The sequence below is a fragment of the Chiloscyllium punctatum genome, chromosome 9, assembly GCF_047496795.1.
Source record: "Chiloscyllium punctatum isolate Juve2018m chromosome 9, sChiPun1.3, whole genome shotgun sequence".
Taxonomy (NCBI): Eukaryota; Metazoa; Chordata; class Chondrichthyes; order Orectolobiformes; family Hemiscylliidae; genus Chiloscyllium; species Chiloscyllium punctatum.
In genome coordinates this window covers 100,671,674-100,691,947 of record NC_092747.1, presented here as the reverse complement: position 1 = coordinate 100,691,947, position 20,274 = coordinate 100,671,674, and the positions used below count along the sequence as shown (strand labels likewise).

Here is a 20,274-nt window from a genome sequence, read left to right as displayed (position 1 = left end):
AAAGGTAAGCTATGGCTTTCCCAAGAGGATGTTTTTATCTTCCAACAGACTGTAGATAGTCCATAGGTGAACTAATGAAACCTTGGAGTATCAGAGGCTGAGGTGTGACCTTATAGAAGTTTATAAAATCACATGGGGCATGGATGTGGTGAATAGGCAAGGTCTTTTCTCTGGGATGGAGGAGTCCAGAACTAGAGGATATATGTTGAAGATGAGAGGGGGAAGATTTAAAAAGGACCTGAGGGCAAATTTTTCACGCAGAGGGTGCTGGGTGCATGGAATGAACTGTCAGAGGAAGTGGTGGAGGTGAGTATAATTACAACTTTAAAAAAGGCATCTGGAGGGGTATATGAATAGGGAGGGTTTAGAGGGATATGGATCAAATGCAGCCAATGGGACCAAATTAATTTAGGATATCTGGTTGGCATGGACGAGTTGGATTGAAAGGTTTGTTTCTATGCTTTACAGCTCTGTGGCTCTAAATTAACTTTGTCACTATTCCATGTACGACAGAGAATCCCATTCCTTGGCATGAACATGGATAACTTGTCTGGAATAGGCATTTTAATTGTTGGCTTCTTGCAATATATTAGTGTGGATAAACTGATAGAGGATGGGGTGGGGTTTTTTGATAATCAATGGTACAATATTTCAGTGTGCATTGTTGTTGCTTCTTCTGAGTGTAACAGAACATTTCTATTATGTTAAAGATGCTATGTAAAACTTAACAGGCTCACTGAGAGTCAATGACACTCACAACTGGCATGAAAAAACAATTTGATGTTGACGACCCAAAAATGTGTGTGCACTTTTGGATGATGCTTATAAATCACTCCAGCCTCATTGTTTGGTTTTAGCATATTAGAATTGTTTTCTTTTTGTTGGAGTTGTGTCTGTTATTGATGCTCAGTGCCTTTGTTAGGTCTAGATTTGACTGTTCTTATTCACTCGTGTGTATGCCTCTGATGTTCTGACTTCTGTAAAATGTAGGCTAATCAAAATTCTAGTGCCTTGTCTTAAGTTGTACCAAGTTCCATTCATGCCATCACTTGTGTTTGCAAAGGTGCACTAGCTCCTATTTAAGCAATGGCTTGAACTTTCAAATACTCATCCTCATTTTCAAATCCCTCCATGGTCTCATCTTTTCACTAACTCTATAACCACCTCCAGTCCCACAATCCTCCAAGCTGTCTGAGCTCCTCTAATTCTAGCATCTAAAACGTTCTCGGTTTTAATTATTTTGTGGTTAGTCACAATGTCTTTAGCTGCCCATGGGCCTCAAGCTCTGCATTTCTCTTTCTAATCTTGTCTATTTAGCTTTCCTCCTTTTCAGACGCTCCTGAAAATTTCGGTCTTTGACCAAGCTTTTGGCCACCTAACCTAATAGCTCTTTAAGTGGCTTGGTGTCAAATTTTGCTCGGGATATTTTACTATAATCAGGGCTAAATATCTACAGGGCTGCACAAACAAATTATCAAAGCATAACTACTTTATGATGAAGCCATTATCTGCGTTAGTGCAAAGATGTGAATAAACCATTAACACTGATGTTGATTACAGAGTAGAACATTTAAAAATATCTTAAATGCAGAAATCACTCCGAATCATTTGCGCTCATTCACGTTAATGTCCTCTTGGGTCTATTCAAACTTCTGATGTTTCATATATTCTAAATCTTTCCTTACTGTAGAAATATTACAATTGCCTGCTTCTTGATCTTCACCAGTGCGTATACTGGTGGCATATTTATCATTCTTTTACGGTAGAATGAACATTTTAAAAAAATGTTTAATGAATGAAACTATAATTTGTCCCATGTCAGTTGAACATTTAACATGCTCTAAAAGTATCACGCAACAATTATCAATGTAATTATCAACTGAATGTGAATTACCAACATTCCTTCAATCTGTTCTGACCCTCTCAAGAGTTAACTGGATTTGTTACATACAAAAGCAAGTTTATTTAACCTTCATGCCTCCATTCATATTTCAGGTAATTACAAATGCATACATTTAAAGATGTGTACTATAGTTCTTCAATTCACAGCTCAGCTCATATGAAAGTTGAATACAGAAACGCAAAGCACTAACGGAGACATTTTCGGACACATGGAAAACTAAACACTTGTTCATTTTTTTGTCTTTCAGACTGGGGAGAAACAGAACATCCGCTCTCAAAATTTCTTTACTGGGACTCCCTTTACATTTCTGGGTGATGTCAGCATTTTACAGTAAGATGAAAAGTTCTGAATATATTTACAATACATACATTGTACATAAATACAAGAACAACACTTACATAAATGTTAGTAAACATGTCACATACTTATTGCCTGAACTAAATAGTGTACAAAGATCAAGAAAAGGAAAGCTTCTTCAGAAGACTCAAAAATGGGATTTATTCCTAAAGAATAAAACACTGATGTTTAAAAACTATTGCAGGATTTATGCTAGTCCTTTCATAAATCAGCCAATTTGAATCTTTTCTTCGCAAAGGTCACTGGGTGCACTTTAGAATGAAAATTAGAAGCCTTCCAATTTAGTTTTCCCCCCACCACTATTTACAGTCTATGTAAAACTATGACTCTCAAAATACTTTGAACTTTCACATATAATACAATATTTAAAATAGATGTCCTAACTAGTACAGTAAAATATCAGGATGGTTTTTGAGAGTTTGGATGTTAATCCCTGTATAAATCTTTTTCTCTCAACTGAGGCGAATTCAAAGTGCAAGACATTGTGTCTTTGTGGCTTCAAAAGGAGCTGGTAATATTTAAGGACAATATCCATCTTCAAGAAATCATACCTTCACCTTTAAACCTTGGCCTTCACTCGTACTTTTCATTTTGTTAGTAAATTCAGATATGAGCTTGATGTTTACTTTGTAAAACACAGTTCAGTCAAGGTATTTCATTTCATAGTGTGTGGAATGGGTATTTTCACAAGGTAGGCCACTTGAGGCAACCTATGGAATTTGCAGAGAGGGAAATAAGGTGTTAAAAGTTCATTGCTCTGTCCCTTAAGGTGGTGTTTGTCAGTTTCATGTGAAGGCCAACAGTATTCTCCCTGAAGAATCCTGCCCTGTGAGGTGGGAAAGGGTTTAATACTTTTAACTTTATTGACAATTTGTGCAACACAAGAATGAGCGCGGCACTGTTAGTACTCCATTTTCACATTTGTACAAACATGTTGCCTTGAAGAGAAGACAAGAAGAAATCAGCTCAGAAGAAAGATGCCTCCGACTCTCATTTCTCTTCTTCACGTGATGTAATGTCACATTAATCGGGTTAGAAGATGCTACTGGCAGGCTTTGAATATCGATAAGAACAGCTCTGCGCTTTGTTTATCAGTCTTTTTTTGACTTTGCTTTTTTTCCCTAGAAATATTGCTGTCTTAAAGCAGATGAGTGGAATGAACTGTCATCTACTATACACACAATTTTACAAAGTAGATTTGAACTAGTCAAGAAAATATGGATAAACACTCATTTAAAAAAAAACTCATATCACTTCCCCCCCCAACAGTGAGGCGAAAGATCTTAATTGTGCCTGTGTCATTTAAGACAGTGATCGCTTAAAGAAGACCTACTAGATGCAAGGAACATTATGATTAGGTGCTGCAATTGAAACCAGCAAAGTGGATCTTAGTTCTTACTTAACTGTTTGTTAAGTAAAAAGGAATCTATTTCATGCACTTCAAATCTGTACAGTAATACACCGTAATATAGAAACTCCTAATAATGACCAACTCTGGAGAGCTGCAGCAAATTCTTCAATGGTAAAATTAAGCAATAATTAATGAAATAACTTCACATTTTTTTCCCATGACCTCTGTTTGCCATCTGCAGAACCTCTTCCTATTTTCATCTTACATTTTATGTTGAATATTATGTGATCCAATGGACAGTGCCAGTAAACAATAAGTGGGGAGTTCTGTATGGTTAAGATGCTACAGCTGTGAAAGATGCTGTATGGCCGTAAACAATCACACCAACAGCATCAATCGAAGGCTAATAAGTAGAGAATCCTTTCCACGTGGAACAGGAATTATGCTATATATTGACCATACTACCATTATTAAAGACCAATTAAAACACTGCATCTAATCATAAATTTACTTTCGAATAATATTGTGGCCAATGTTATCGCTTTTTTTTAATGGTATAGTTCTGCAAGATGCTGTTGCTGATGGAAACAATTATAATGAAATTAGGATTCTGGCATTTATGATAGCCCATTGAATTCAATTAAAATCTAGGATAGGCTTACAGACTTCTAACAGAGTCAATAACCCTTAGCTCAACAAAAAAAGAAACCAAAAATTCCTAATTTGTACATCAGATAGTTTGATAATACATCTCCTGACACCATGTAATACACCCCAACGCAACTGAAAGAAAAGTAAAACTGGATTGATGTAGTTCTTGTGAGAAATGCATAATTCCTGGTGAGTGCAATCATGCAGGTGGCAGGATACTTGGAAAAGCATAAGCACCAAGTTATAGTGCACTATGATGTATAACAAATTATTGAAGCTATAATGCCTCTATTATCCCCTCTTCTCTCTCATCCCGTGTCCCACCCATCCCGAGTTTGTTTATGTAGCCCAGTACAGATCACTGCAGCAGTTGTAATTTTTCAACTAGAGGAGGAGTTTTCATTAATTCTGTTGCAGAATAATAACCTGTCCATTATGATCCATGACACAGCACTGGCATATAATTCATTCACTTCATCAACTATGGACTATACTATCCTCCGTGCACTGTTTTTTTAGGGTATGAGTATGGAGTAGAGGAAAATATCATCAAGTCTTTATCCTCGCTTGTTTCTTACCATTTTTCAAAAGTAGTCTCTACAATGGGTAGAGCTTTCTGAATGAGTATAAAAGCAAGTGGAATAGAAACAATGGGTAAATTAAATTCAGCACTAAATACCGGCCTGCTAGGTTTATCCAGTAGTTGAAGAATCCTAGTAATGTTAAATTGATTTAAAATGAGAACTTTTTTTTTAAAAAATGCAGCAACTCATTGTGAATAGCCTTGGACAAGATCACAGGCCAAATTGAAATCATCAAAATTGCCAAATCACTGACGGTTAGTTTTGACTGTCAGCAATGGGAAAGATTAGAGTGCTTTTTAACTTGTTCTCCTTTTGGATGATTGGAGATGTCTCCTCAATTGATACACTCGATAATTCAGCCCAGCTGAATCCTGGGGATTTGAAGGAGATCCTGCTCCGTTGCCCCACTGTTTTTGAAATCACTTTCAAACAAGCATGTGTCTCCGACGATGCAGTGCCAGGTGATCTGAACGTGAGAAACTACGGTCACAGTCTGCACACTTGAAGGGTTTCACTCCCGTGTGCTTGCGGTAGTGCCTTGTCAGCTCATCTGAACGAGCAAATTTCCACGTACAGCCTTCCCATGTGCATTTATATGGTTTTTCACCTAAAATTAAGCATACATAAGTCGTTAAAATTACTTCTAGTAATGACTATATCTATAATCTTGCAAATATCTTTAAAAAACACAATTCGATTAAATCACGTCACTTCTGAAGTCCATGTCTCTGCAAAGTGATATCATTTCATTAGTTCTAATATTGAAATCATGATGAGAATATATCACAGAAGAACATATTGAATCACATTGCATACAGAGAAGCCATTTGGATCTGCAGCTCTTTAAAGCAGTGTTCTAATCAGTCCCACTGAGCTGCCCTTTGCCCAGACCTCCCCGCCTTCTTTACCTCCAAATATTGATCCATTTTCTCATTATTGAAGTCTTAGAATTGCAGAATGATTAGAACCCCAAATCAGGATCATTTTGCCCATTGACAGCTATTGCAAGAGAAAGTAAACACATGTCACTCGCCTTCCTCTTCCCCACATTCCTGAAAATATTCCTTTTCAGGTTCTAAGCCAATTCTTTTTTGAAAGCTACGACTGAATCTACCTCTGCCACTTTGTCACTTCTTGTATTCCTGATCCTAACCATTCCAAACATAATAAAAGTTTTTTTTCCTCGTATTTCCATTGCTTCTTTCTTGCCAATCATTTAAAATCCGGGCCATCTATTTCTGTCCTTTTACCAACAGAACAATCTCTCCCGACCTATTCTGTCCAGACCCCGCAACATGGATGTTAAACATATCTCTCAAGCTTTTTTAAATCAAATACTTCCACTATCTTTTCAGGAAGCTCTTCCAAATGATAACAAATTCATAAGATAAGAGCATTAGAAGTCCACAGGCCTACCCTAGATTTTTAATTAAATGCTTCAAAAAGGTATCTCCCTCTTTTGATTCTTTTGCCAATGATCTTCAATCTTTGTTGGTTGGTTACTGATTCTACATAATGAAACTAACACTTAATGTGCCAAAGGCCTGCCAATTAATTGACCACCAAATAGTGCTACAATTCTTAATTCAGAACAAGAAGCTGGTGAACATTTGATTCTCAAACGTTTTGCTTCTGCGGACCACCACCCACTATGTTATAAACATTCCATGGAGCCCCTGTAACCAACACAACATGACACAACCCAAAGATTTCACTTGTTGCTGGATGTAGGGAGTGAAACACATGCAGCTGAATGATCTCAACCACAGTGATAAGGAAATCCATGAGCTGCTTATTTTCGTTGGAGGTCAGGGTGAGGAAGACACTCAAGATGAATTTAAGATTGATGAAGTGTTTGGTTTATAAACCATAAGCTATTTTTGTTTCATGAACTGAAAGAAGACAATACTTATGAATATATTATGCGGTTATACAGCTACTTCATGTCTTTTTATCTGCCATTATTTGCTAATTTATCTTGTCCCTCATTCTTCATCTCCATTGATTCAGTTTGGCACCACTTTTAGCGAGTCTATGAATCAGTACTGCCATCTCTTCAGTGTTTAAGACATTTTGCTCACTTGAATGTTTAGATGAGGTTAACAACAGTCAATCACTTCATCTACATTTGTCTTTTAATATTTAGCCAGAAACTGAAAGTTGAGATGTGTCAGCAGTTCTTTTTCCTTCCTCCCTGTTCTTGTAAACTCCTGAATTGCTTTGGAACAGTGGTCTGTGCGTTCTGCCATTTGTAAATTTTACTGTTATCCCTGACTCAGGCAGAATCCTCTGTAATGCTTTTACTTCAAGGAAATTGAGGTTGAGGTAAATAAATTCTTGATGAGTAGGGAAAATCACAGGTTACTGGGAAAGGGCAGGAAAGCAGACACTTTAAAGGGCTGGATTTTCTTAAACCTACACAGAGAATGTCAGGGATGAATTTTGACCTGCTTGGATCTCAGGTAAGTGTGTTCTTTTTGTATCTGACCATAGCTGAATGATCTTTAACAGCAAGAGGGAACTCATTGGTGTGGAGGAATGAAATGTAATGCTGCTGACTGGACAAGGGGCACTGCTGCAGCATTGGAAGAGGATGGAATTACTTTGAAAGGAGACAAGAATTCTAAAAATTGCACAATTAAGCAATTTGACTGGAGGCCTCTGACATGATCAGTAATGTAAATGCTTAGTGGAAGTCACTCTCTAGCATTTACAAGGAGCTAGGCAGCAAATGCTCAGCTGGTTAAGGTTAGCGTTAGAACTAACCCTAGTCTGGGCAGTAAGGCTAGGGAAGCAGGATGGGGAGGGGGCAGGAAGTGGGAGCTTGAAGACAGGAAATGCCAATCGTCTCTCCACCTAGGTATTCCCATCCTCTGATGTTGTGCACCCAATTTAGAGAAGGATTGCAGAGTATGATTGAGCCGTGATGCTCTAAAGTTTCACACCCGACATTGTGTAGAGATAGGAGAAAGTGAGGACTGCTGGAGATCAGAGCTGAAAACGTGTTGCTGGAAAAGCACAGCAGGTCAGGCAGCATCCAAGGAGAAGGAGAATCGACGTTTCGGGTATCAGCCCTTCTTCAGGAATTGTGTAGAGATAATCTAGATTAAGATATTGCTGACGTGAAGACCAAAGAAAAAAGGAACAGGAATGGGACATTTGGCCCCTCGAGCCTGCTCTGCCATTCAGCAGGATCACGGCTCGTGTCTGACACACCTCGTGTCTGCTTTCCTGCCCTTTCCCAGTAACCTGTGATTTTCCCTACTCATCAAGAATTTATTTACCTCAACCTCAAAAATGCAAAAGGAGTCTGCCCCACAGCTCTCAGTGGCAAGGAGTTCCAAAGGCACTCAAGCCTCCAAGAGAAGAAATTCCTCCTCGTCTCATCCTTCTATTGACATCCTTATTTCTGAGCTTGTACCCCCGAGACTTCCCCTGAGGGGAAACATTCTTTCAGGCATTGGCCCTGTCGAGTCCCTTAAGAATCCTAAATATTTCAATGAGATCAGCTTTCATTCTTCTAAATTCCAATGAGCAGTTTCTGAAACGGTTTTGCTCATAAGACAATTCCTCCATACCACGGATCATCCTCGTGAACATTCGTGAACTACCTCCAATTAATGGAGGTTTTAAACTAATGTGGCAGGGACCTGGGAACCAGAAGAGAAAACAAATAGGCAGCGAGGTGGAGACTGGAGACTGTAAGAATTATGAAGATGGCATTAATAAAAGGGAAGAGTAGGCAGAGAGCAGGTGAGCGCAAAAGAAGTGGTGGCCTGAAATGCATCTACTTTAATGCAAGGAGTATAGTGGGTAAGGCAGATGAACTTAGGGCTTGGATTAGTGCCTGGGAGTATGATGTTATTGCAATCACAAAGACTTGGTTGAAGGAAGGGCATGATGATTGGCAACTAAATGTTCCAGGATATAGACACTTCAGAAAGGACAGGGAGGTAAAAGTGGGGGTGGAGTTGCATTGCTGGTCAGGGACAATATCACGGCTGTGCTAAAGAAGGACACTATGGAGGTCTTTGTTAGTGAGGCATTATGGGTGAAGCTGAGAAACAAGAAGGATGCAGTTCCATTGTTGGGGCTGTATTACAGGCCTCCCAACTGTGAGCGTGAGGTAGAAGAACAAATAGGTAAACAGATTATGGAAAGATGTAGAGGCAATAGGGTAGTGGTGATGGGAGAATTTAATTTTCCCAACATTGACTGGGATACACTTAGGGTCAGAGGTCTGGATGGAGTAGAATTTGTAAGAAGTGTCCAGGAGAGTTTTCTAGAGCAGTATGTCAATAGCCCGATGAGGGAAGGGGCCATATCGGATCTGGTACTGGGGAACGAGCCAGGCAGGTTGTAGAAGTTGTGGTGGGGGAACAGTGACCGCAATTCTGTAAGTTTTAGAATACTCATAGATAAAGAAGAGAGTGGTCCTAAGGGAAGAGTACTAAACTGGGCCAAGGCAATTATATCAAAATTAGACAGGAGCTCGGAAATGTGGATTAGACACAGCTATTTGAAGGGAAGTCCACATTTGAGATGTGGGAGGCTTTCAAATATAGGTTAAAGATAGTGCAGGATAGGCATGTCCCATTGAAGGCAAAGGATAGGAAGGGCAAGATTCGTGAACCGTGGATGACAGGAGAAATTGTACGACTAGCCAAGAGGAAAAGGGAAGCGTACATAAGGTCTAGGCAGCTAAGAACAGAACAGGCCCTGGAGGAATATCAGAAAAGTAGGACAAGTCTTAAACAAGGAATCAAGCGGGTTAAAAGGGGTCGTGAAATAGCTTTAGCTAGCAGAATTAAGGAGAATCCCAAAGCATTTTATCCTTATATAAGAAGCAAGTGGGTAGCTAGAGAAAGGATTGGTCCACTAAAGGATAACGAAGGAAGGCTGTGTGCCGAACCTGAGAGAATGGGTGAGATTCTGAATGATTACTTTGCATCAGTGTTCACTGAGGAGAGGAAGATGGTGAATCTTGAGAGTAGAGACAGAAGTTTGATTAGTCTGGATCACGTTGACATAAGTAGGGAAGATGTGTTGGATAGGCTAGAGGTTATTAAGGTGGACAAATCCCCAGGACCGGATGGGATCTATCTCAGGCTGCTGAGGGAGGCAAGAGAGGGAATAGCTGGGGCCTTGACAGATATCTTTGTGGCATTATTAAATACAGGTGAGGTGCTGGAGGACTGGAGGGTTGCTAATGTTGTACCCCATACAAGAAGGGTAATAGGGATATTCTGGGTAACTACAGACCAGTGAGCCTGACATTGGTGGTGGTGAAGATGCTGGAGAGGGTACTGAGGGATAGGATCTATTTATATTTAGAAAAGAATGGGCGTATCAGTGATAGGTAACATGGTTTTGTGCGGGGGAGATCGTGCCTTACCAACTTAATAGAGTTCTTTGAGGAAGTGACCAAGTTGATAGATGATGGAAGGGCTGCTGATGTTATATACATAGACTTTAGTAAGGCATTTGATAAGGTTCCCCATGGTAGACTAATGGAGAAAGTAAAGTCACAAGGTGTGCAGGGTGTCCTAGCTAGGTGGATAAAGAACTGGTTGAGCAACAGGAGACAGAGAGTAGTAGTTGAAGGGAGTTTCTCAAAATGGAGAAAGGTGACCAATGGTGTTCCACAGGGGTCAGTGTTGGGGCCACTGTTGTTTGTAATATACCTAAATGATGTAGAAGAGGGCACTGTTGGTATGATCAGCAAGTTTGCAGATGACACGACGATTGGTGGAGGAGCAGAAAGCATAAGGGACTGTCAGAGAATACAGGAGGATATAGACAGACTGGAGAATTCGGTGGAAAAGTGGCAGATGGTTTTCAATCCAGACAAATGCGAGGTGATGCGTTTAGGCAAGACTAATTCTAGAGCAAATTATACAATGAACAGAAGAGCCTTGGGAAAAGTTGATGGGCAGAGAGATCTGGGAGTGCAGGTCTATTGTACCCTGAAGGTTGCTGCACAGGTGGATAGAGTGATCAAGAAGGCATATAGTATGCTTGCCTTCATTGGACGGGATATTGAGTATAAGAGCTGGCAAGTCATGTTAAAAGTGTACAAGACATTGGGTCGGCCGCATTTAGAATACTGTGTACAGTTCTGGTCACCACATTACCAAAAGGATGTGGACGCTTTGGAGAGGGTGCAGAGAAGGTTTACGAGGATGTTGCCTGGTATGGAAGGTGCGAGCTATGAAGAGAGGTTGAGTTGATTAGGTTTATTTTCATTAGAAAAAAGGAGTTTGAGGGAGGACCTGATTGAGGTTTACAAATTCATGAAGGGTATAGACAGGGTGGATAGAGACAAGCTTTTTCCCAGGGTGAAGGATTCAATAACTAGAGGTCATGCTTTCAAGGTGAGAGGTGGAAAGTTTAAGGGGGATACACATGGTAAGTACTTTACGCAGATGGTGGTAGGTGCCTGGAACACGTTGCCAGCAGACGTGGTAAAGGCAGGCACGGTAGATTCATTTAAGATGCGTCTGGACAGATGCATGAGTAGGTGGGGAGCAGAGGGATACAGATGCTTAGAAATTGACTGACAGGTTTAGACTGTACATTTGGATCGGCTCAGGCTTGGAGGGCCAAAGGGCCTGTTCCTGGGCTGTAAACTTTCTTTGTTCTCTTTGTTCTTTGTTCTAAATAAATCTTTTCTTAAATAAGGGGACTAAAACTGCTCCAGATTGGTCCCACAAGCACCTCGTCCAATCACAATATGTCTTCCCCACTCTTATATTCCAATCCCCTTGAAATAAAGGCCAATATTCCATTTCCATTCTTCATTACCTGCTCCACCTGTGTGCTAGCTTTCTGCGTTTGGTGTACATATACCCCCACGTCCCTTTGTGTTGCAATGCTCTGGAGTTTTCCTCCATTTAGGTACAACTATTCTTTGTCCTCTCTTCCAAAGAGGAATAACTTCACGTCTTCCCACACTGAACTCCATTTACCCACATAATTAACCTATCAATATCTCTCAAAACTGTCTGTATTCCTCCCACTGCCTGCCTTGCCACCTGTCATCTAAATTTGGCTACATTACGTTTTCTTCCATCCTCCAAGTCACTAATATATATTGTAAACAGTTGTGGTCCCAGCATGAATCTCTGCAGAATTCCACTGCTTAGAGATGACTGGAGCCTGAAAAAAGACCCCCCCCCCCCCCCCCCCTTATCTCTACTGACTGTTTCCTGCCCATTAGCCAATTCTCGATCTGTGCCAAGATACCATCTCCAACACGATGAGCTCTGATCTTATGACTTAACCTTTTGTGAAGTACCTTGTTAAATGCCTTCTGGAAGTCCAAATCTCAGTATCCCATTCCTGCCGTCTCCCCACACCTCTTGATCCCTTTAGCCACAAGGGCCATGTCCAGCTGTCTCTTGAATATATCTAATGAACTGGCCCCAACAGCTTCCTGTGGGAGAGAATTCCATGGGCTCACTTGTCTCTGAGTGAAGGAATTCTTCCTCATCTCAGTCCTGAATGGCTTACCCCAAATTCTTCGATTGTGACCCCTTATTCTGGAATTCCCCAATGCTGGGAACATTCTTCCTGCATAAATTAGTTAAACATGATGTCTTGTGAGTTCCTATCACACATACAACACTGTTTAACCTAGATCCCTGTGCATAAGTTAAACTTTGTTTGAGTTGCCTAAGCTGAACTTTAAAACCTACAATGCTGTGTTAGTGTCAAATTTATTTTGCAAAGGGATTACCTAGTGAGGCAGCTCGCAGTATTGGTTTTCTACAATTGACTTGCAATCTCAATTAAGGTTCCACCATAGCTGTCAAATACAAATCAATCGGAGGCTAGTATGTAAACCTAAGATAAGTTCGCTTCACAGAAGTGAGTCCATAATGAAAACAGAAATTGCTGGAAAAACTCAAAAACGTCTGGCAGCATCTGTGGAGAGAAAACAGAATTAACATTTTGGGTCCAGTGATCCTTCCTCAGAAATTCAGGTCACTGGACCTGAAACATTAACTCTGCCTTCTTTCCACAGATCCATTCTGGGCCCCCTCAATCGCCTACACAAGGCCACCCACAGACTGGAGGAGGAACACCTCACCTTCTGCCTCTGGAGCCTACAACCACACAGCATGAATACTGAATTCATCAGCTTCTAAATCTCAACTGCCCCCTACTCATCCCAGATCCAACCCTCTAACTCACATCAGCCCTCTTGACCTGACCTACCTTTCCATCTTCCTTCCCACTTATCAGCTCTACACTTCCCACTGATCTATCACCATCACCAGCTACCTTCAGCCACCTATTGCCTTCCAACCTACCTTTCTCCTAGCTCCACTGCCCCTTCGACATCAACTCTCCTGCTCCTCAGATGCTGCCTGACCTGCTGTACTTTTTCCAGCGCCACCACAATTTTCGACTCTGACTTTCCAATATTTGCAGTCCTCACTTTCTCCTACCTCCACAAATGCTGCCAGACGTGCTAAGCTTTTCCAGCAATTTCTGTTTTTGTTTCTGATTTCCAGCATCCGCAGTTCTTTGTTTTGTTTTCATAAAGGTTATGTTGATTGTGTTGATAGTAAATTATATCTTTGTTGTTTTCCATAATGAAGGAGCTTCAGGAAATTGGTTGTATTTATTGTGAAAACTGTACAGAGTCCATCTATTTTTGGGTAAATAAATTAGTTTGTGGTTTGCTACCAAATCTTGTCTTGAAGTCAGATATCTTGGTGAAGACATGATACATTACAGTCAAAAGATATCTCTCTTTCCTGATCTTCCCCTCTCTGATACTTGCCTTCGTGCTGTCAGCTGTCTGAAGGTCTTTAACTGAGATTTTTCTATGAACTTCCCCAGGATTCTTTTAAGATGCTTCTGACTATCTAGGTTTTTGATTCACCAGTACTAATACCTTGTGTGTCCTGGTATCAAATTTTGATTATTGATGCTTCTGTGAAGTGTTTTGGAATGCTTCCCCATGTTAAGTATCCTCTGAAAATGTTTATTATTGGGCTCTCCTATCATTTAGTTAGATTTGGACAGTAAAAGGTGCACTCTGAATTAGAGAGGAGGAAAGGGCCTCCAACAGAGCAACTTAATCTACACAAATGGAAGGTAATCTACATGAATACCTGGCACGCAAAACAAAACTGACGGTTTAAGCAGTCCGTGCAGTAATCTAAGGCTGATGAGTTCATTAATGCCATCCCACTATCTTATAGTCTTTACTGTCTGAGAATTTGAGATTTTCCCTGTAGCCTGTCAAACAATACCACACCAGCATGAAACATGGTTGGATTTCTTTTAAATGTCAAAAATATATTTGCATTTTATGTCTTTTGTGTACACTTGTTTAATCTAATGTAAAGTCATACTGAAACAGTGGAAGTCACGATAGCAAAGGAAGCTATAAGCAACAACTAAACAAACAGAATGGTACAGAAGGAGACCAAATTAATCCCTTGCATTTCAGTGGGCCTAAATATAATTTCCCCTGGTAACGTCTGTACGAATATCCAAATTACTTCCTTTCATTTCAAGGCCGTGATGTGAAGTCAGTCCGAATGCTGATTTATTGATTTTGCTTGACAAACCAGCTCAGGATTTCCATTAAATAGAAAGAAAATTGTATTGCCAGAAGTGTGAACAGTAGAATTGCAATTGTCAGCATGTAAGAGGCCTTGTTGTAGGGCAATGTGAATCCCAACTGTTACAGCATTTACATTACTGGGTTTATCCTGAGGTTAACTCCAAACAAGACAGTGTCAGTTTTACAGAGGGACAGACTTCTCTAACATCTTATCACTTCTCTTATTATTTATCTCAGAGCCATTTGCTTGTCATGAACGCTTTGAATTAACGGATTGGATGGTAAATGCAAGAATCATTGTGCACAAGCAAATATTAGATCTGTTTGTTTTTCATTAGAAATGTAATAGGGAATATTAGCCAAAACACTTACAACTCCCTGCTCTTCTTCCCATAGTGTCATCTGACCTTTCCATGTCAACCTAAATTTGAACAGATTTAAATAGTCTGTTTGAGGATGCAGCAGATTTTGAACTCTAGGTCAGGAGTGGAGTTTGAACCTTCAAACTTTTAGCTGATAGCTAAGAAACCTACAACTGTACGAAAATGCCAAAATGTTGCAACTTACAAGTGCAGTTGAAAGTTTCTCTGGGCGTGTAATTTTTTTTCTGCGTGATAGGTTGCAGGGAAGTGTCTTGTATGAGAAGATTAAACTCTGACTACCAGGTATTACAGTTTGAATCTTTACGTTCAACTAAAAGACTGTGGGCTCAGTTCTTACTGCAGGATACTCCGACATTAAGATAGTGCAAGGAAGTCTGAACACAAAATAGAGATTTCAATAATCTATGATATGGACTGGGGTGGACAAAGTTAAAAATCACACAACACGAGGTTATAGTCCAACAGGTTTATTTGGAAGCACTAGCTTTCGAAGGGCTGCTCCTTCATCAGGTGGTTGTACAGCAGGACCATAAGACACAGAATTTATAGCAAAAGGTTACAGTGTCATGCAACTGAAATGATATATTGAACAAACCTAGATTGTTGATAAGTCTTTCATCTCTTAGAATGGGTTGCAGGTTTCAGTTCATTAGTATGTAAATCCCAGAACTTCTTTTAAGTCACATTCTCGAGATAACTTAAGGTTTTATAAAAAAAAGTGACATCTCAGCTCAGACAATGCATTAAAGGTGTGAGGCTAGAATCTGTCTGTATACCAAACTTGAGTCAGACTGGTTCTATTTCTGAAGTTGAATTTATAAAATACTAAATGGATTGACTGTGCCTGCAGGTTGTGCACCTTTTGAGCAAAATAGAATGCATCTGCAAATAAAATTCTGCAAATACAAATTCACCCCATCGACTTTTATGTGCGTGCGCATGCAGGAGGGGGAGAGAGTGTCATAGAGATGTACAGCATGGAAACAGACCCTTTGGTCCAACCCGTCCATGCCGACCAGATATCCCAACCCAATCTAGTCCCACCTGCTAGCACCAGGCCCATAGCCCTCCAAACCCTTCCTATTTATTTACCCATCCAAATGCCTCTTAAATGTTGCAATTGAGAGAGAGAGAGAGAGAATATGTCTGTGTGAGTGAGTGAGTGGGTTTGATGCAAACTGCCCAGTCTTCAGGATAACATCGACCACAAGACCGTACAGCCCTGTCATGGCAACCACTGCAAGATGTGTCAGAGTATTGACACGGATACCACCATTAACCATGAGGACAGTACTCACATGTACATGACAGGTACTCCTGTGACTCAATGTTGTCTATCTCATATGCTGCAGGCAAGGATGCCCTGACATGGTATATTGATGAGACCAAGCAGATGCAATGACAACGGATGAAGGGACACCGTACAATGATCACCAGGCAGGGGTGTTCCCTCCCAGTAGGGGAACACTTCAACGGTCAGGGACATACAGCCTTGGACTTTCAGGTGACCATCCTCCAAGCTGGACTTTGGGACAGGCAACAATGCAAAGTGGCTTTGAGCAGAAGCTGATAGCCAAGTTCGGTACCCATGAGTATGGCGTCAACCGGAACCTTGGGTTCATGTCACACTATACTGTACACACAGACTCACACTCACGCAGGCACTCCCTCATACACACGCACCTACACCCTCCATACGCACACATGCATCCTCTCGCAGGCTTATACCCCGTCATATACATATGCACACTTTACCAAGCTTACACACACACACGAACACACACTCTCTCATGTGCATTCACACACACATACTCACATGCACACACTCAGTCACTCTGTCCTGCACACACACACATATAAGTCTATGGGGTGAATTTGTATTTGCAGAATTATATTTGCAGATACATTCTGTTTTGCTCAAAAAATGTACAATCTGTAGGCAGTCAATCCATGTAATATTTTGTAAATTCCACTTTGGAAATAGAGCCAGTCTGACTCAAGATTGGAATACAGACAGACTCTAACCCCACACCTTTAGTGCATTGTCTGAGCTGAGATGTTACCTTTTTTGATCAAACCTTAAGTTATCTTGAGAATGTGACTTAAGTTCTGGGATTTACATATTAATGAACCAAAACCTGCAACCCATTCTAATAGATGAAAGACTTAACAACAATCTAGGTTTGTTCAATATATCATTTCAGTTGTATGACACTGTCATCTTTTGCTATAAATTCTGTGTCTTACGGTTCTGCTCCACAACTACCTGGTGAAGGAGCAGTGCTCCGAAAGCTAGTGCTTCCAAATAAACCCGTTGAACTATAATCTGGTGTTGTATGATTTTTAACTTTCAATAATCTATTTACTGTAAACTCAACAGGCCTTACTACTGTGACTCATAGTACCATAATCTTTGCAGAGAGGGTGAACGAAAATTAAGTGATCAAACTAAGTAGCCTTTGAGTGAGTTAGCAATAAATTTGCATATATATTGTTAACTCTTCCAAATTAATCTGAGTCATTTATCTATGAGTTATAACTTGCATCATCAAAGCTCTCTCATCAGTACAGACAGGTAAAATACACATTTGAAATGCTAATCATTCCTGGAAACACAGTGCTGTGAGAGTTAATCAGCAAATGAAACATTCTTTGTTATATTTAGTTTGTTGGCAAAGAAGGTGGGGATAACAAGGGGAGGGGTAATGTGAAGAAACTTTTTGCAATGTGTGACTGTGTCTGAAGTTCAGGGATTCAGGAAAAATGTGGCACAATCAGATCAAGAAGTCCATAATAAGGAAACTGCATTAACTTAATTAAAACCTGACAAGCAAACAGTAGAGGAAAATTGCTTGAACCTTGTCGATCAGAATTATTTTCAGACCAATCATAGCTTCCCCATGTGAAGTCTGTATGACAATTTATCCAAGCAAAATTTTGCTAAAAATATGCAAGACGGGCATATTTTCCAATTCTAGGAAATGATTTAACGATAATTCTAATCAAGTGCTTGCTTTCAAAATATGTATTCATTACAAAAGCAAAATCTATGAGTTTGATTTCAATCTATCACCAGGTGTAAGATTTGGGTTTGCGTGTTTCAGAAGTGGTGGCACCATGGTCACATTCCAGTTTTAAGTCCTGTGGTGTTTCCAACTTTGTTCAAATCTACTCTCTGAAACATATGATCTCTCTCTCCTCCCACTACCCAGCCTTCAAAAGACCACCAAAAGTCAGCTGCTTTGTGGCTAAATGAGTCGTTCCTTCAGAGAGAAGGCACTGTACAATTAGAAACTGGAAAGAAACAGATTCCTCATTATCTAATTGGATCATTTTTGACTTGTCAGCCAAACAGTGCCCAATATTTTCACATCTAAGCAACAAAAAGGCTCCAAGAAGGTTGAAAGTAAAAACACTCTCTTTTAGAATGCCCTTCACTTTTCTCTCGGCTTGTTTGCAGCAGCCACCTTGTGATTAATCTTGAATACCAGTAAACTTCAGAGAAATCCAGGAGGATTGGCAATACCGGTCTCTGCTTCCAAAATTCTTCCTTCATGCTGAAACCAACGATGTGTAGAAGCCATAGCAGTGACAGTGATATAGTCATGGAATGCCACATTTCCCTCAGGAATAGCAAAATTGAAAATATGTTTTTGTGTATGAAATAATTCATAATTCATTCACTGATGTCTCTTCCTTATTTTTTAATTCCTGAAGTTCATGGTTCAGGCTGAGGTATGAATTTCCATGGCTTGCTGCTTGTCTGTTACTTCCAAAAAGCTACTTCTTGAGTGGCTGAGGATTGTGACCACTGGTGGAGCAGAGACTTCAGGAGTCACTACATCGTTTCAAGTGATATGACACGTTGATCATTCCCCTTCCTAGCAACAGGCATACAATGCCAATTTAGTTCTGCGTTTCCTGCACTCCCTCACTCAATCATCCTTGAGGTTGCTGAGGATGCCCATCTCACTATAGCTGAATGATTGAATCAGACCTGTTCCTACTCAAGAACGGTTTGACTGCCTGATCATTCATGCAATCTGATAGTTTGTAGCAGGCAGGTTTGTTACTGGGCTGTTTAAATTTAATGAGGTCTGTAGATTTTTTTAAACAAGTCCTAAATGCTATGCTCCAAAGAGTCAGATCTAACTCGAAGTGTTGACTGGGTTTGTCTCTCTATAGGTGTTGCCAGATCTGCTGAGAGTTTCCAGTAGTTTGGTTTTATTACAGACCTCGAGCATCTGCAGGTATTATGCCTTCAAATTAAATGATAAAGGCATAAAGAATATCTCCTGTTATCTCTAACCATTAACTGTTGCAGGCATGCAGTACAATTCTCCCCGTGTCTGCGTGGGTTTCCTCCAGGTGCTCCAGTTTCCTCCCATAGTCCAAAGATGTGCAGGTTGGTGAATAGGCCATGCTAAATTGCCTGTAGTGTTAGGTGCAGGAATAAATGTCGGGGAATGGGTCTGGGTGGGTTGCTCTTCGGAGGGTCGGTGTGGACTTGTTGGGCCAAAGGGCCTGTTTCCTCACTGTAGGGAATCTAATCTAATCTAATCTAATCTAATTTGTGCACAGGCTTATCTTAACAGTTAATGGTGTCATTGTTTCTGACTCTTAATGTACACGAAAGAGAATTCATAGTCAAGCCTTTACGTGTTATTTTTCTACGTAGACAGCGCAGTCCAAGGTAACTGATATCCACCTGAAGTAAAATGAAACAATTTTAGGGTTGATGTTAAGTAGATCTATCTAAATATCAACAAGGCTTTGAGGAAGTTTAGCTTTTAAAGCAGATCATTTTTCAATCAACTTTGAAAGTAAATTCACATTTTGAGGCTTTTAGTAGAATGCACAATTATTATCTCCTTCACTAATTTGCTCTTAACTGTAAATCGAAAGAGTTTTGTATACTTTTTGCTTATTTCTGAAGAACATAATAATTTTATGAGGCGATGGTCTCAACCCTGCTTAGCCTGTGCTAAAACAGCAGAGCCATCTACTGTTCCTCAATTATGTCTTTATTGTATGTCACAACGAAAAATCCATTTATTTCATAAGTCTCTCACGAATCTCAGAGCACTTCATTTTCAGTGTTGAAGTGCAGTACCAACATCTGGATTAGAGTGGTGCTGGAAAAGCATAGCAGTTCAGGCAGCATCCGAGGAGCAGGAAATTCGACGTTTCGGGCAAAAGCCCTTCATCAGGAATACAGGCAGAGTGCCTGAAGGGTGGAGAGATAAATGAGAGGAGGGTGGGGGTGGGGAGAAAGTAGCATAGAGTACAATATGCTAGTTTCCAGCATCTGCAGTCATTGTTTTTACACCTGTGCAGTACCAACAGTCTTACAAGAAAGTATAGCAACTATGTGCCTAGTAAGTGGTGATCCAAAGCTTTGCTCCTAACTTGCAGTGAGTCTCATTCTCCTATCACTCTTGCGCTCACTGACCCACAGTAGC

General features: G+C 40.3%; 1 protein-coding gene across 5 annotated transcripts in view; it reads right to left on the bottom strand.

The window, feature by feature from the left end:
* Positions 1–1,768: 1,768 nt before the first annotated feature.
* klf12b (Kruppel like factor 12b) overlaps positions 1,769–20,274 on the bottom strand; it is a 284,772-nt gene continuing 266,266 nt past the window's right edge. For all 5 annotated transcript variants that reach the window (XM_072577971.1, XM_072577972.1, XM_072577970.1 and 2 more), the window contains one exon: positions 1,769–5,453. In XM_072577971.1, the coding sequence (XP_072434072.1) occupies positions 5,272–5,453 (182 nt within the window). In that variant the 3' untranslated portion in view covers positions 1,769–5,271. The remainder of the gene's footprint in view (positions 5,454–20,274) is intronic.